Consider the following 17,993-nt stretch of genomic DNA (forward strand, 5'->3'; position numbering starts at 1 on the left):
TAAGACAGTAATTATGACTGAGGTGCAGTTTGGACTAGCAGTGGGAAACATCAACAAGTGCCACCAATTGATTGACTGGAAGCATCATTAGCCATTAGCAGACGACAATAATGCTCAGCCCACAACACCCACATGTCCAGAGAAAATGATTAGATCAAATTATTCAAGCAAACGTTAATATTTGATGAGTCGGGATAACGATTTTAACATTGCATTTTGACTGAGAGGGGTGAAAAGTGAGCAGAACTTTAGAGGGTGGGTCTTGCTTTGAACAGTGGTATCCAAAGACAGCTATACTTTGAGGATTTAGCAAAAGAAAAGACGTGTAAATAAAAACAGGCTAGGAAATTTGCCTTAAAGGAATCTATATTCCCCATAGCCATCAGGAAACTAGATCATAACTATTGTCAAAACCAAAACAGCTCTTCCCATCCCCCTATTACTAAGGAAGGGGAAGGGGTTAACACATGCAAATTACCTATTTTTTCACAGGTTGCTTAAGGAAAAGTTGGCCCTTCTGTCATAGTATCTACCTGATTGGAGCTGACTAGTTGCTTTACTACCTATTCAGTCAATCAGTGGTATTTATTGAGCACTTACAGTGTGAAGTCCACTGAACTGGATGCTTGGGAGAACACAATACTATACAATCCAACTTGCCCACCTCCCCTTCTTCCTTTTCCTCACCTCAGCTGCTGCCTCTTCCGGGGTTTTTGGTTTCACTGGTGACTTTGTAACATCTCGCTGCTTTTTGCAATGGTAGTTCAGTGGTAGAATTCTCGTCTCCCACCGGATTCAATTCCCAGCCAATGCAACAAACTTCTCTCTAGCTGAAAGCTTGTTGTGAGCAGGAAGTGTGTCTGCTTATTGTTAAATTGTACTCTCCCAGACACTTACTACAGTGCTCTGTGCACAGCAAGTGCTTGATAAATACCATTAATCAATTTGTAAACCCTTAAAGTGGGCTAAGAAGAGTCCTACAGGCTCTCAGCCTCTCTGCAGGGTAAGAAAGAGCTACCCAAAGGGTGGCAGAGCTCAGAAGCATCGGTGGTGGCAGTCTCAAGATAGTGATGGAAATGGCAGTGGGCATCAACCAATGCCTCGTCCCATCCTCCTGCCCTCTGGAAATGGCAACGAGGAAGTCAGGGACTCCATCGGCCTCTGCCATTCTGAGGAATAACTAGGTAGTGGCATTCAGTTCCCCAGCAAATTCTTTTAGGCCACCCTGCTTTCGCCAAATCAAGCAAATGCCGCTCTGGGGTGTTCTAAATGAGTCATTCGGTCATTTCGAGGTCCTTTTCTCCCCAAGAGAGCAGCAAGGAGGAGAGGTGACCACTCTGTTTTACCTTGCTTAGCTTGGGCAGCCTCAGCCCAAAGGAGGGTCAAGGGAGAGCAGTTATCTAGCATTACGGTGTTCACTCTTCTGAACCAAATGGCAAATTTTTATCCTCATTGGCTTACTTTAGGGCAATCCCAGTTTTCTAGCAATTTGGGAAACAAATGTTTTTAATTCAGCATTTTAAAAAAGCCAGCTCAAAGATCAAGCACAGGTGTAGTACGGCCTCGAGGGAAGCATAAGAGCTTGGGAATCTGTAAACCAGGGTTCTGTTGTGGGCTGCTCTACTTGCCTGCTATGGGATAATAATAATAATAATAATAATAATAATAATAATGGCATTTATTAAGCACTTACTATGTGTAAAGCACTGTTCTAAGCACTGGGGAGGTTACAAGGTGATCAGGTTGTCCCACGTGGGGCTCACAATCTTAATCCCCAATCAATCAATCATATTTATTGAGCGCTTACTGTGTGCAGAGCACTGTACTAAGCGCTTGGGAAGTACAAGTTGGCAACATATAGAGACAGTGGGCTCACAGTCTAGAAAAGTGAAAAGTGAGCAGAACTTTAGAGGCTGGGTCTTGCTTTGAACAGTGGTATCCAAAGACAGCTATACTTTGAGGATTTGTTGGGCAAATCACTTCAATTATTTCTTTTAGGTCTCTTTATCTCTAAAGTGGGAAGTAGATTGCAGTTCTTCATCTGCTAAAGACTGTGAGCCCCATGTGGGATAGAGACTGTGTCTGATTTGCATATGTTGCATCTATTTACCCCAGTGCTTAGTCCAGTGCTTGCACATAGTCAGTGCCTAACAAAACCACAATCATTAGTATTAACTGAAATATCAAATCTCCAACAGAGCACAGGACAAGGTAAACACTGCTGAACAAGGGACATAGCCAGCAGTAGTTTCTGTTTTGGAGGTTTGGGGGAACAAAAAATTGTTTGATGGAAACCTACGATAGCCTAATCACCAAAAATCACATTCAGGCTTATCCATCATGAAAAACAGATGCCTTAAAAAGGTCACTAAACACATCACATTGTTACGGCATTGATTTAAAACGTCCGCGAGATGCAAACAGAGGATGCAGCTTTTTGTTCTCTTTCCAGAAGTCATTTTCACCACCACAACTGTAAAATCTGATTCACACCTCGAGACCCGGGATCAGATCTCCTACTTCTCGTGGAACTCGCTGAAACACTTGGTCCAATTTTCTGGAGGCGGCAGGGGGTTTGGGGCTCAACAAATATTGCTGAATGCCTGACTTCCCCCTGACAGCCTGAAACCAGAAACTATACAGAACTTAGAACAGTGCTCCAGCACTTAGAACAGTGATTTGCACATAGTAAGTGCTTAATAAATGCCATTATTATTATTATTATTATTATTATTATTATTATTATTATTATTATTATTATTATTATTACAGAGAGCTAAATGTCTGAGGCCACGCGACAGCCCCATGCTGCTTTGGTTTCCATGTTCGAAGGCCCGAAGCTGGCATAATGCCCTGCCCCTTGAGTCCTGATAGTATTTCCAGTTAGACTGCAGTTCTTTATTTGAGCAGCGTCCCAGAACGGCCTGATGCCAAAGGAAAGAAGTACACGGGTTACTCGCTGTGCCTTGTTCTCGCCTCTCCTGCAACTGACCTCTTGCTCATTTCCTCCCCCCATCCAGAATTCCCTCTGCCTTTATATCTGACAGTCCCCAGCTCTCCCCACCTTCAAAGCTTTTCTGAAATCACATCACCTCCAGGAGACCTTCCCCGATTAATCTCTAATCTCCCCAGGTTACATCCCTACTGCCACTGCCACTTCAGCACTAGTGAAGGGCTTGTATACTTCCAACCAAGCAGAGTACTTTTACATATATATCTCCTTACTTATTATGGAGAACTAAACTTCTGCACAGCTCCGCTTTTCCTTTTTCTTCAGTCACGGTGGTTAACACTGAGGCTGGGGGATATAAGGCCAATAAACATAAAGTTTGGGGTACTCACGTAAGCCCGGTGTGGGCAGGGATTGTCTCTCTTTATTACTGAATTGTATTTTCCAAGCACTTAGTACAGTGCTCTGCACATAGTAAGCACTCAAAAAATACCACTGAATGAATGAATGAATGAATGAGTATGGACTCATTCTACTCATACTAAGGACTAATGGAAGGATAATCAATCAACTGATCAATTGGATTTATTAAGTGCTTACTGGGTGCACAGCACTGTACTTGGGAGGGTACAGTATAACAGAGTTGGTAGACACATTCCCTGCCCACAATGAGCTTACAGTCTAAGTCCTCATGGGCAGGGGAATGTGTCTGGTTATTGCTATATGGTACTCTCCCACGTGCTTAGCACAGTGCTCTGCACAAAGTAAGCACTCAATAAATATGACTCAATGAATGAACTTGTCCACAGAGCAAAGATCACTGCCTCACAGATGCTCTTTTGTGAACCAGTAAATTGACCTGTTTTCGATCTCTTGACGTGCCATCTCATTCTTGGATTGGTAATCACTCCAGGATGGTCAGTAGGGTTTTCATCTTTTTGGGGAGATTTCTCTTTAGGGCACCCCAGTACACTGCAGATGGAGGGCAGATGTCAGCAACATCCTCCTGTTGGTAATTTATTTCAGTGTCTGTCTCCCTTGCTAGATTGTATGCTCCTTGAGGGGATGGAGTGTGTATTTGCTCTACTGTACTCTCTCAAGTGCTCAGTATAGTGCTCAGCACTTAGTAGGTGTGCAATAAATACCATCAATGGAATGATTAACCACCAATCAAGATGATGCTGGCTATCAATTGTACAACCACTAAGATTCTCGACTGTGAAGGACATGAATACAGCCTTTTGGCTGTCTAATGAACCACCCAAAACAGCTTTCATTTGGGTTGTCAAATTCAACAATGAGCTTTTTCACAGAATTGAGTCAACTTGTATCAATGGTTTCATTTCCATGGATTATCCACTTAGGGTACATTTTAGAGATGTTTATATCAACTAGTTTCTTCATGACAACTACTGCCTTGTCCATTTCCCTGGGGGAGAAATCCTGCCAATTTTCTTCTTTCTATAGCAGGTCCCAAGATCTGCCCTTTCCTCTCTATCCAGAAGGCAGTGGTCACCAGGCTGGCCCAGGCAGTTCCTATCCCCAGCTAGATTTCTCTATCAGCTTCCTCTCTGGCTTTCCTGTCTCCAGTCTCTTCCTTATACAGTCCATATACTTCACTCTGCTGCTCAGATCACTATTTGAAAATATTGTCCAGTATGCACATTCCCACTGCTCAAAAACTTCCAATGGATCCCCACTCCTCTCCATTCAAGCAGAAAATCCTGACCACTGACTCACTAGGTAAGCGCTTAGTACAGTGCTCTGCACATAGTAAGTGCTCAATAAATATGATTGATTGATAGGTGCTCAATAAATAAACAGGTACACTGTCCTCTATTTCCTTCTTAGTTATCAACTCTCTTCTCTCATTGGACCTCAGCTCTCACTCTTTATTACTTGCAAGGGAACTGCACAGCATGGAAGTAAGCACTTGGGAGAGTACAGTATAACAAAATTGGTAGACACATTCCCTGCCCACAATGAGCTTATGCTTTCTATTCCTTCCCCTCCTCCACTTCAACCCTTTCCTTCCCTGTGGCACTATCAATGGTGGTGGGCCATCCCCCTAAGCAGCATTTGGTCACCTCATCTGTGATTCTTTGCCTTAGCTTGAATGGCACTGCCCATCAAGGGGATTAATGTCACAAATGAACACCTTAGGAAAGCAAGGTAACCAACTCGTTTCTCTAGTGTCCAACGAACTCAAAAACACACCTTGAGGGCCAGGGAGTATTGAGGTTGCAGTTTATAGGAATCAATCAATCACTCTTATTTATTGAGTGCTTACTGTGTGCACAGCACTGTACTAAGTGCTTAGGAGAGTAGGATTGGCCAGTATTAATGTGACACATCTGGCTAGACCATCTCAGGTGTGAAAGGAGAACTATGAACTGTGTTTTAGATTTGTAAAATCTAATACTTATATTAAACTAGAACTATACCACACTAGAAGGTGACTCTTTCAATTAAACTTGTAAGGTATGTTCATTGATGCCCAATCAAGGTCACTGCATAATTTAAATGTAAAATCATATAATCACTTGAAATTCAAATCATGTTTTTTCATGACAAATTTCTCTTACCCCTTTGCAGATGGCCACTGCCTCCTTGGACATGGATTTGGGGTAGGCCACATTGTGCTCCATGATGGACTGAAAAAGCTCATCTTCATCTTCTCCTTCAAAAGGAGCCTGGAAGAGGAGAGCAAAAGAGAGAAAGAGAGAAAGAGAGAGAGAGAGAGCACACAAAAACAGGGACAAAGAAAGATGATTCCCTTCCCTTATATTTTCAGAAATTCCCCACCCAATCATTCCCAATTTCAGAGGATCATTCTTCCACTTATCAAAACACCTGCCATCGTGTGGGACGGCCACTGAAACCTTAGCATAGAGGACCATATAGTTTTGCCGAGTAGGTGAGATGGCCAGGTAGGGGAGGGGATCATAAAGGAGAGAAAGGAGAAGGGGCAAGCAGGAACAGCCAAGAATGCATAGCAAAGGCTATGAGCCAGGCTTCCCACAGGTTAGGATTGGCATTTTTCTTACGATGCGGCAATCCCCTAAAGAAGTCTGCCACTTACCAAATACATTATTCTCTAACTACACGGGACAGAAGAAAACAAAATCCCATGTGAATCAATTAAAATTCAATTACCTGCCCCGCTAACATTTCATACAGCAGCACTCCAAATGCCCACCAATCCACCGACTTCCCATAAGGCTGATAAGCAATTATCTGGAAAACACAATGTGCTTCATCAGGACTGTGGTTGGTTTTGCTTCTCTGCTTGTAATTCCACAAACCAATTCCATTAAAAATAAAAATGCAGACATGCCGCCCCTGGGTGGTGTCACATTTGTCTTTTCTGCCTGTGCCACCAAAGATAAACAGTCACTGTCACATTGCCCCATACCAAACCAGTTTAAGGAGAGTGGAAGAGTTCTTCCAGGCTGTCGCTCGCTTAGGTTCTTCGGCTCACCGAGCCAAGGAAAAGCAAGTAGTCCTGCACCAAGAAGCCTGGGGGCAAGGGAAAAGGAAAATTCCTTTTCTGCTGTAGTCGTTCTCCTGCCATCCTGTAGGGTCTGAGAGATTTTCTAGCCAAAGGTACATCTCCTGAACCACAGCTTAACCATCTATCCTTCTCTGTGGAGAAGGAGATGGAGGATATCTGTCTGGGCATTCTGCCAGGAGGTAGGTGGAAGGACCAGATGCCCCAAGAATACTGTCAGAAATACGTGCAGATTGAATTTAGTTTCCCCTAAAAACATAGATACAGCTAGTAGGGGTTGCTGCATTCATTCATTCATTCAATCACATTTATTGAGCACTGTGTGCAGAGCACCGTACTATTACTATTACTAATAATAATGATGGTATTTGTTAAGCGCTTACTATGTGCAAAGCACTGTTCTAAGCACTGGGGAGGTTACAAGGTGATCAGGTTGTTCCACAAGGGGCTCACAGTTTTAATCCCCATTTTACAGATGAGGTAACTGAGGCACAGAGAAGTGTGAAGTGACTTGCCCAAAGTCACACAGCTGACAGTTGGCGGAGCCGGGATTTGAACCCATGACCTCTGACTGCAAAGCCTGGGCTCTTTCCACTGAGCCATGCTGATTCTCCAGTGCTTGGGAAGTACAAGTCGGCAACATATAGAGACGGTCCCTACCCGACAACGGGCTTCCAGTCTAGAAGGGGGAGACAGACAACAAAACAAAAATGTAGACAGGTGTCAAAGCAATATGCACATCATTAACAAAATAAATAGAATAGTAAATATGTACAAGTAAAATAGTGTAATAAATCTGTACAAATATATACATGTGCTGTGGGGAGGGAAAGGAGGTAGGGTGGGGGGGGATGGGGAGGAGGAGAGGAAAAAGGGGGCTCAGTCTGGTACAGCCTCTTGGAGGAGGTGAGCTCTCAGTAGGGCTTTGAAGGGAGGAAGAGAGCTGGTTTGGCGGATGTGTGGAGGGAGGGCATTCCAGGCCAGGGGAAGGACGTGGGCCGGGGGTCGACGCTGGGACGGGTGAGAACAAGATACAGTGAGGAGGTTAGCGGCAGAGGAGCAGAGGGTGCAGGCTGGGCTGTAGAAGGAGAGAAGGGAGGTGAGGTAGGAGGGGATGAGGTGATGGACAGCCTTGAAGCATCTGGAGATGACTGTGTCTTTTCTAGATTGTAAGCTTGTCTTCTAGACCCTAAACTGATTGTGGGCAGGGAATGTGTCTGTTCATTGTTATATTGTACTCTGATGATGATGATGATGATGATGGTATTTGTTAAGCGCTTACTATGTGCCAAGCACTGTTCTAAGCACTGGGGTAGATACAAGGTAATTAGGTTGTCCCACTGGGGCTCACAGTCTTAAACCCCATTTTACAGATGAGGGAACTGAGGCCCAGAGAAGTTAAGTGACTTGTCCGAAGTCACACGGCTGATAAGTGGCGGAGCCAGAATGAGAATCCACAACCTCTGACTCCCAAGCTCAGGCTCTTTCCACTAAGCCACGCTCTCCCAAGTGCTTAGTACAGTGAGCTCGTTGTGGGCAGGGAATGTGTCCGTTGTTACATTGTACTCACCCAAGGGCTCAGTGCAGTGCTTTGCACACAGTAAGTGCTCAATACATATGATTGACTGACTAAATGTCCACTATTTGGGATGGCAGAGAGTCAGGTGGAGGGTCATTGGATGGTGGGGGCAGGGACGCAGGGGGTCCATCAGGCACAGCACTGAGCACCTGCCCACTTTGAAGTTTGTAGGTGGGTGGCCGAGGCAATGATCCTTCTTCCCTCTCCGACCAAGGCCAACGCTCGGGGCCTCTGGGACTCAGAGCTCCAGGAATTATTATTAAAATTACTGGACTTGGAACATGCCTTGCCTCAGGAGAGCAGTGATGTCCAGTCTATAGAGCACGGGCCTGGGAGTTAAAAGGACCTAGGTTCTAATCCTGGCTCTGCCACCTGTCTGCTGTGCCACTTAACTTCTCTGGGCCTCAGTGACCTCATCTGTAAAATGGAAGTTAAGACTATGAGCCACATGTGGAGAAATGGACAGTGTCAAACCCATTTACCTCATATCTGCGCCAGCACTTAGTACATGCCAGACACACAGTAAGCATTTAACAAATACCACAAAAAAACTCAAAACACCTGTACATAGATTATTGCCTTTATCCTCAAAAAGATATTCTGCCCCTCTCTTTTCAGGTGGCACCAGGAGAGGTTAAAGGATTTAATAATAGTAATAATAATGATGGCACTTATTAAGCGCTTACTATGTGCAAAGCACTGTTCTAAGTGCTGGGGAGGTTACAAGGAGATCAGGTTGTCCCACGGGGGGCTCACAGAATTAATCCCCATTTTACAGATGAGGGGACTGAGGCCCAGAGATGTTGAGTGACTTGCTCAAAGTCACACAGCTGACAATTGGCAGAGCTATCAGTCAGTCAGTTGTACTTATTGAGTGCTTACAGTGTGCAGAAGCACTTTATTAAGCACTTGGGACAGTACAATATAACAGTAGAACAGACACATTTCCTGACCAAAGATTAGGAGCAGAATAGGTCATCAGGCCTGCCTTCTCCCTCTCTAGCCTCTCTCTCCGGGATATGGAACACACTGTCAACCAGAAAGTTGCATTTTGCTTTCTGTGAACATCCAGCATGAGACAACATGACTGCCAATGCTCGGCCTGTGTTTTCTTATATATGTGGCTGCCAGAGATGGTTTTGCAACTATGTGAGTAGAAGCACACCTTGGGCAGGTTCTCTTTTCTGGGTCAGAAATGACCACACCCCAGAAAGGCACTCAAAATCCTCATTACTGACCTCGGGTTACATCTCTATTTTTTATGGTATTTATTAATCAATCACTGAGAAGGGAACATGATTGCTAATTCTGTTTATTCACTGAGTCATTCAATCGTATTTCTTGAGTGCTTACTGTGTACAGAACACTGTAATAAGAGCTTCGAAAGTACAATCCAGCAACAAATAGAGACTATCCCTGCCCACTACAGGCTCATAGTCTAAAAGAGGGGAGGCAGGCAACAAAACAAGTAAACAGGCATCAACATCATCAATATGAATAAATATAATTATAGATATACCCACATCATTAATAAAAATAAATTTTGTTTTATTGTACTCTTCCAAGCACTTAGTACAGTACTCTGAACATAGTAAACGCTCAATATCACTTATTGATTGTTTACTGTGTGCAGAGCACTATACTAAGCGCTTGAGAAAGTGCAATATAACAGACTTGATAGACTTGTTCCCTGCCCACAACAAGCTTACTGTCTAGAGGGTCACAGTTTAGAGGCACTTACTATGTTCAGACACTGTTCTAAGTGCTGGGGTACATAAAAGCTAATCAGACTGGAAACATGTCCCTAATAATAATGACATTTATTAAGTGCTTACTATGTGCAAAGCACTGTTCTAAGCGCTGGGGAGGTTACAAGGTGATCAGGTTGTCCCACGGGGGGCTCACAGTCTTAATCCCCATTTTACAGATGAGGGAACTGAGGCACATAGAAGTGAAGTGACTTGCCCAAAGTCACACAGCTGACAACTGGCGAGCCGGGATTTGAACCCATCACTTCTGACTCCAAAGCTCGGGCTCTTTCCACTGAGCTGTCACAGTCTTAATCCCCATTTTACAGATGAGGGAATTGAGGCACAGAGAAGTCAAATGACATGCCCAAGGTCACACAACAGATACGTGGCAGAGTCTGGATTAGAACCCAGGTCCTTCTGACTCCCAGGCCTGTGGTCTATCCACTAGCCATACTGCTTCTCTATTGTCTTATCATAATGTCTAGAACACAAGGTTAAAGTTGCGCATTGAGGCCAAGAAACTAGTGTCCATTAGATGTGTGGCTGTTCAAGAGGCAACCAGTACAGTGCTCTGCACATAGTAAGCGCTCAATAAATATGATTGATGATGAACCACCACATAGACACAGAACCCAGGACTGGGTTATCCTAGATCTGACCCAAATGACACATCTTACAGTCTTAAAATCTCTAATAATATATCCTCTACCCATGGTAGTACAAAAGAGTCAATCAATCATATTTATTGAGTGCTTACTGTGTGCAGAGTACTGTTCTAAGCTCTTAGGAGAGCAACATATAACAGAGTTGGTAAGCACGTTCTTTTGCCCACAGGAGCTTCCAGTCTAGAGACTCTCCCATCCATCCTCAACCTTTCTCCCTTTGAAACAGGGATAATCCTATCAACTTCCTGAATGCTCACAGGGATGTAGGTTGACCTTAAGGCCACGAGAATAAATGAGAAAGGGGAGAAAAGGATCTACATTCAACAGATCCAATCTAATTCTATTTCCACTATTCCCTGAAAATGGAGCCCAGGCAGAAGATCCAGGACTGGTGTGCCCGGATCCCAGTTTTATACTGACTTGGATGTCGTGTGAATGGATGTGAGTGACTCGTATGTCATTCAAAGGCCAGGGTTGAGTGCCCAATTCTGGAACACTGGACAGTGCTGCGCAGAGGGTGGGGCTTACAGAAACACTGCAGGCGGTGCCTGAATTTTTTTTAGCAAGGGTTCAATCTGATTCCTGAAAAAATGAGAGAAAGTAAAGCAGAAGGGAGGAGAAAGTAGTGGAGGGGGAAAGTGGGAATAAAAGTGAATATTTTCATAATAATTACAGTCGCTAAAAAAAGGCCACGTTTAAATATAGCGACAATTTCCAGTGACTTCATACTTAAAAAAAACAAAAATCAAACGGATTCTGACTTCTCCATGTGAGGAATCCGATGTCCCAGTTTGTTTGTTAAGATGAGGCTGATGGCTCTTATTTCAACATGTAGAATCTGACAGGCCCTTGGCTTTACCATCTGTTCTTTAATGTCAAACCATTGCACGATTTATTCATCCTAATTGTAGACTTCTCAAAAACATTCAGATAGTGAAATAAAATGGAAAATTCAAAATGCTCATCTAAATGAATAATCACACCACTAATTCCACCCATCCCTAAGCTTTCCCTTGTATCGCCACAGATGCATGACCCTAAAAAAGGGCATATTCCAGTTTGAACCACGGAGAATCTAATTTAAGACAACTACCCAGTGTTGGGTTTTCTTAGCCAGTGCTTAGTGTGTACAGAAAATCAGGAGTTGGCGGGGAGGGGGCAAGGAGTTCACCAATAGGAAGTGGCAAATAAACCTATGTGTATGAAAGAAGCATCTTGAATGAATACCAAGAGCTGTAGTCATTGGCTCTATTTTGAAAGGGTATTAATCTCCCATAACCTCATGGCTGAATGCCAAACAGACACCAATATTAATCTTGATAGAACCAGAGTGAATAAAATACATCATCTGAACTAATAGGATGTCAAATACATTCCCAGGTACCATCCATCATAACACAGTTTAGAACTGGGGTGACTAATTCAACACCTCCATAAACCTCCATAAAGGCAATTTTAAATTCCGAAGATCTTTTCCACTCTTCGTGCTGAGGTTTTATTGTTGAACATTTGGGACAGAGGAGAGAGATGATATTTTTTAACACTGAAACTTCCTAAGGTATCATAAAGCAAAAGATTCACATTTACCAGCAACATAAAAGAAAAAAAATAAATCTCAGATGCACAAAGCCATATTTATAAGAACGAAGGCCTTTCAATGAATATGCTGGTGTCTGAGTTGGCCCGTTAAGCTCTATGTATCTGAGCAACTGATCTCATTTTTTTAGACTGCTATGGGGTTTTTAAATAAAGTGGTGCTTCAACATTCATGCTCCCAGATTCAAGGGAATGACAGCAAATAAAGGTGGGATTCCCTCTCCATTTCTTCCACAGAATCCTGGTTTTCCAGAACCTAAAGTAAATGACCTCTTCTATACCATAAAAAAGGCTTTTCTTGTCTAGGATCCAGATAAACTGAGGTTGTATTCCAGCTCACTTCTAGGCATCAGTATTTCTTGAGAGAAAGCCTCCTTTAGACAGAATTACTGTTGGAAGGTTTAAGGTGAGAGTCTCTGTGCTGTAACCACAATCTGCTTAGAGAAGCAGTATAGTTTAGTGGACATAGCACAGACCTCGGAATCAAAAGGACCTGGGCTCTAATACTGGCTCTGCCATTTGTCTGCTTGCTGTGTGATCATGGACAAGTCATATAACTTCTCTGTTCCTCAGTTACCTCATCTGTAAAAATGCAGATTAAGACTGTGAGCCCCATGCGGGACAGGGACCGTGTCCAACCTGAATAGCTTTCATCTAACCCAGTGCTTAATACAGTGCCTGGCACATGGTAAGCCCTTAACAAATACCATAGGGAAAAAAGATCATGAATGCAGTTACCGTCCTTCAGAAAATCTTGGTTGTCTGAACAATAAAGGGACTTATGCTGCCCAGGTAATCAGTTCCAGAGGTCCTTTCAGCAATGAGCACTGTTTACAAATCCGCAAAATTTTCGATAGCCTTTTCCACACTTCCCAAGGCCAGCATGATGGATGATGCATCCAGGGGCAGTGATTATCAGGAGACTGAAGGGGTTCAGAATTAATATTGGAGGTTATTCCATGTTGATTAAAAGCCTTTCGCAGAACCTGGCTTCTGTTTGACCCAGGCTGCTTTATTTTAGACCTGTGTTAATCTGCATGGTCATTTCATGTAGAATTTTCCCTGGGAAAGTTAGAAGCTGATGTTTTAGATTTTAAGGTCCTAAAAGACAGGGGTGCTTTCTGTTTAATGTGCGTTGTCTCACATCCATCTGTAGTACTTACTAATTTACAAACTTCTCGATTAAAGCATTTCATCATCCCGAGACCCAACTTCCAATTTTCTTCTTCCTCCCATCTAACTATATGTTGTGCTGATCTTCCCTGCTAGATTATAAGAGTATGAGAAGCAGCATGCCCAATGGAAAGCATATAATACTTGGAGTCAGGAGATCTGGGTTTTAATCCCAGCTCTGCCACTTGCCTGCTGTGTGACTTTGGGCAAGTCACAACTTCTCTGTGCCTAAATGGGGATTCAATACCCATTTTCCCTCCCTCTAAGACTGCGAGCCCCAAATGGGGCACGGAGTGTCTAATCTGATTGTATTGTGTCTATCCCAGTATTTAGCATAGTCTTTGGCATATAATAAGCACTTAATAAAAAACATCAATAGCATTATTATTTTAACTCCTTTGAGAGTACGGGTTGCGCCTCCTAATTATTCCATTATTAGTCCATACAATTAGTCCATTGTATTTATTGAGAGGTTACTATGTGCAGAACACTGTATTATGTGCTTGGGAGAGTACAATGTAACTATATAACAGACACACTCCTTGCCCACAACGATCTTACAGCCTATAGGGGGAGAGAGACATCAATATTAATAAATAAATGACAGATATGTACGTAAGTGAATACATAGAGAAGCAGCGTTGCTCAGTGAAAAGAGCCTGGGCTTTGGAGTCAGAGGTCATGGGTTTAAATCCTGGCTCTGCCAATTGTCAGCTGTGTGACTTTGGGCAAGTCACTTAACTTATCTGGGCCTCAGTTACCTCATCTGTAAAATGGGGATTAAGACTGTGAGCCCCTTGGGACAACCTGATCACCTTGTAACCTCCTCAGCGCTTAGAACAGTGCTTTGCATATAGTAAGCGCTTAATAAATGCCATTATTATTATTATAAGTGCTGTGGGGCTGGGAGGGGAGATGAGTAAAGGTAGCAATTCAGGGGGATGCAAAAGGGAGTTGAAGAAAAGGAAAAGAGGGGCTGGTCAGGGAAGGCCTTTTGGAGGAGATGTGCCTTCAATAAAGCTTTAAAGGGGCCGGTAATAATTGTCGGTTACGAGGAGGGAGGGTGTTCCAGACCAGAGGCAGGATGTGGGCAAGTATTCAGTGGTAAGATAGTTGATCAGGATGACAATAACATCCCGGGAACGTCTGCTGCCTTTGGGGCTCTCACCTCAGGAGCAATGTAGTCGGGTGTGCCGCAGAACGTCTTGGTAGTCACCCCGTCCCAAATGTTTTCCTTACACATGCCGAAGTCAGCGATTTTGATATGCCCTTCAGAATCCAGCATCACGTTGTCAAGCTTTAGGTCCCTGAAGTGAAAAGGTTTAACCAGCAATCATTTACGAGCCGAAACAAACCATATTTGATATCTCCATACCTAAAGCTTTTGGTACACTGCCTCTCATGACTAAATCCCTCCCCAGCTCCGTGGCTGGGCTCTATTAAGTAGCACGGAATTCAGAAGATAGTGAGATGAATGGGGGTTCCAGTCCCAAATGATCCACATAGTTTGAAAACTGTAGACCACCTGACAAGAGTCTACAAAGCTGGGAAACAAGCAGAGCTATGAATTGAGGCAGTGAGGTGAGGACCTTCAACATTTCTACATTGACTTTTCTTTTTCTCTCACTTCCTATCTCCTCCCCCTCTCTCTTCTCACTCTCTTCCTCTCTTTTCTTCTCTCCCTCTCCCCCTTCCTTTCTCCCTCTTTCCTCTCTTCCTCTTTTCTTCTCTCTCTTCCTCTCTCCCCCTTATCCCCTGTCTTGCTTCCTCTCCCCTTTTGTCTTTTATTCTCTTTTGCTTTCCTCTTTCCTTCCATCATTTTCACTCACCCTTTCGCCCTCTCTTTTTCTTTCATTTTCTCTCCTCTTTTCTCTCTCTCTTTCTCTCTTTCATGGAAACTTCCAGGTGAGATTGAGAAATCCATAAACCAAAAGGTGGCAACCAAAATGGTTATGCCATCAGCTCAGATTTACAATTGGGATAGCAAGTGCTATGGGGTTACCTTTAAGTCACACCTTGGATTAGGAAAATACCCTGTCTTATTTATTTAGCCAACAGGCACAGGAAATTCATATGGGTCCTGGAGGAAATCTAATCCAGAGCTTTTTAGGGACAGCAGGGTAATCACCCAAACCATAAAACTACTTGGGGATGTATCAAGTGCCAAACCAGAAACATCAAGTTAATCGCCATCTGCCAGTTTGGCAAATGTTATTTGTTCAGATTCCATGGGTCTTCACAGCAAGATAATGGATGGCAATCTCAATCATGCCCTCCTATGGAAGGAACACAAAGTTGCTGCCAATCACTTCAAGGCTGAGCTTCCCTGGAGAAAACCGGGGGCACACATGGATGGATCATCAGTCTTCTGCTGTTTAACATCCCTTCAAGATCCTTATCACAATCTCTCTCTCTGACAGTTAACCTTATCATTTTCCTTATTGCTGCCACCCTTTTCTCCTCATCCTTAGCTACCCTCTAAAAGGAAGGCTGGTGTATCTCATTATCTCTTCTCCAGACCCTCCAAACCTCTAATTGAAGCCACTTTCTCTCTCTTATTCTCCCTCCCAACCCCATTCTTTTAGTGAATGACGTGTAGTGTTGCTGCAAGGCAGAATCAAGGCAGGAGCTCTGAACTAGAAAGGTCCTCATTTAAACACAGTGAAGCTGGTTTCCCTAAATGACCAGGTGTCATGACCTGGTTTGAAGCTTAGCAGGTTGGTAGGTTCTACATAGGATTCACCCCCATTTTCAGGACACAGCAGATTCATAGATGTCATTTTCTTGAATTCCTCCTTAGTGTTGAGCCCAAGATTGTCAATAGCAAACGCCAGTTTAATCTCATCAATAAACTGCTGAAAGGGAAAGGTCCCAAGGTAAGATAAGGGGATCACTGTTGTCTGATGGGTGGAGCAGGAATCCAATATTTATCTGACATCACTAATAATAATGATAATTGTGGCATTTGTTAAGCACTTACTATGTATCAGGCACTGTACTAAGTACTGGAGTAGATACAAGGTAACTGCATTGAACACAATCCCTGCCCTACATAGGACTCACAGTCTTACCATTTTACAGATGAAAGAACTGAGGCACAGAGAAGACCTTGGGCAAGTCAAGGTCACAAAGCAGACAACTGGCAGAGCCAGGTTTAGAACCCAAGTCCTTCTGCCGCCCAGGCCTGTGCTCTATCAACTAAGTCATCTTGCTTTTCAGGACAGCTCTGTGATCTGAACAGCTCCATCAATAAATCAGCCAGACACCTTGGATATTGCTAAACATATTTTCCTTTTTGGATTAGGATGAAGGGACATTGACTGGTAGTTCAGGGAAAGTACTTTGGATTTCCATCATTTCCAGCACTGGCATCATCAAAGAGATACTACCTTCCCCTCTGCTCTATAATCTAAAGCCACAGTGTGAGTTGGAAAGATAAAAGCATGCTTGCCATAGTGGAGAGAGCACAGGACCGGTGCTCAGAAGACCTGGATTCTGATCCCCCTTGCCTGCTGTGTGACCTTGAGCAAGTCACTTGACTCCTCTGTGCCTCAGTTTTCTCATCTGTAAAATGGGGATTAAATTCCTGCTCTCTCCAAGGCCACTCTGGGGACAGCATCACATTTGTAATGACACACGGAATTTGTGAGCAGCACCAGAAATAGGACTGGATTTAGGGAGAGGAATACTGAATGATTATCAGAGGCTATCAATGTAGTGGGGACAGCTTTTGGGGTTCCAACCCTCCTCCAACATGTGACAACTCCTGAGGATGTAGAGTTGCAGTCCCTAAGTGCAAAGACCAAAAAAGTGACTCCCCTCCTCTCTCACCCCAGCCCCGATTGTACAGTAAGAATGGTGGTACTTATTCAGCGTCTACCGTTTATCAGGCCCTGTGCTAAGCACTGGGGTAGATTCAAGAGAATCAGGTGGACTGAAATCTCTGTTGCCCCATGGGGATCAGAGACTAAGATGGAGGGAGAACACATGTTTTATCCCCATTCACAGATCAGAAAACTGAGTCACAGAGTAGTCAAGTGACTTGTCCTAAGTCACCCAGCAGGCAAGCAGCTGAGGTAAGACTAGAAATTGGGTCTCCTGACTCCCACACTATGTCTGACCAAGGTGGCATTTTGTGGTCCTAGAGTTGGTCTCTGTGGGAGGGAAGGAAAGGAGGGGCTGGTGAAAGAGTTAAGCTACTTCCTACTGCAGTAGGAAAGTCGTACTCATTAAACCATCCTTTCCTAAATCAAGCCCAGGATGAAATTCCTGGAGAAAACAGTTCCTGGGGCCAATCAAGGACAACTCAAGGAATAGAACTGCTATGACCACAGTAAATATTTCTGCTCTTTAAACCTCATTTTTCCCCACTGCCATCACTCAGCTTAGTACATATATATGTATGTATCTATAATTCTGTTTATTTATATTACTTGTTTTGATGTGTATATATCTATAATTATATTTATTTATACCGATGCTATTGATGCCTATTTACTTGTTTTGATGTCTGTCCCCCTACTTCCCCCTTCTAGACTGTGAGCCCATTGTGGGCAGGGATTGTCTCTCTGTTGCTGCAATGTACTTTCCAAGTGCTTACTACAGTGCTCTAAACACATAAGTGCTCATTAAATATGACTGAATGAATGAATGGAGTCTTAGGCTGAGATTAGCCTACTCAGGACCACCAACTTCTAGCTTTGGGCTCGGCCACAGAAGCTAGGAAATCTTGCATTATTTTCATCAACCTTGCAGAGAAATAAATGCT

The 17,993-nt window shown here is 43.5% G+C and overlaps 1 protein-coding gene across 2 annotated transcripts in view; it reads right to left on the reverse strand.

Annotated features, from left to right (window-relative positions):
• PRKCB (protein kinase C beta) overlaps positions 1-17,993 on the reverse strand; it is a 494,385-nt gene that overhangs the window by 61,227 nt on the left and 415,165 nt on the right. For both annotated transcript variants that reach the window (XM_038762327.1, XM_038762326.1), the window contains exons 13-15: positions 14,394-14,532; positions 6,107-6,187; positions 5,536-5,643 (exon numbers count right to left, since the gene is read on the reverse strand). In XM_038762327.1, the coding sequence (XP_038618255.1) occupies positions 5,536-5,643; positions 6,107-6,187; positions 14,394-14,532 (328 nt within the window). The remainder of the gene's footprint in view (positions 1-5,535; positions 5,644-6,106; positions 6,188-14,393; positions 14,533-17,993) is intronic.

The sequence above is a fragment of the Tachyglossus aculeatus genome, chromosome 21 (genome assembly GCF_015852505.1).
Source record: "Tachyglossus aculeatus isolate mTacAcu1 chromosome 21, mTacAcu1.pri, whole genome shotgun sequence".
Lineage (NCBI taxonomy): Eukaryota > Metazoa > Chordata > Mammalia > Monotremata > Tachyglossidae > Tachyglossus > Tachyglossus aculeatus.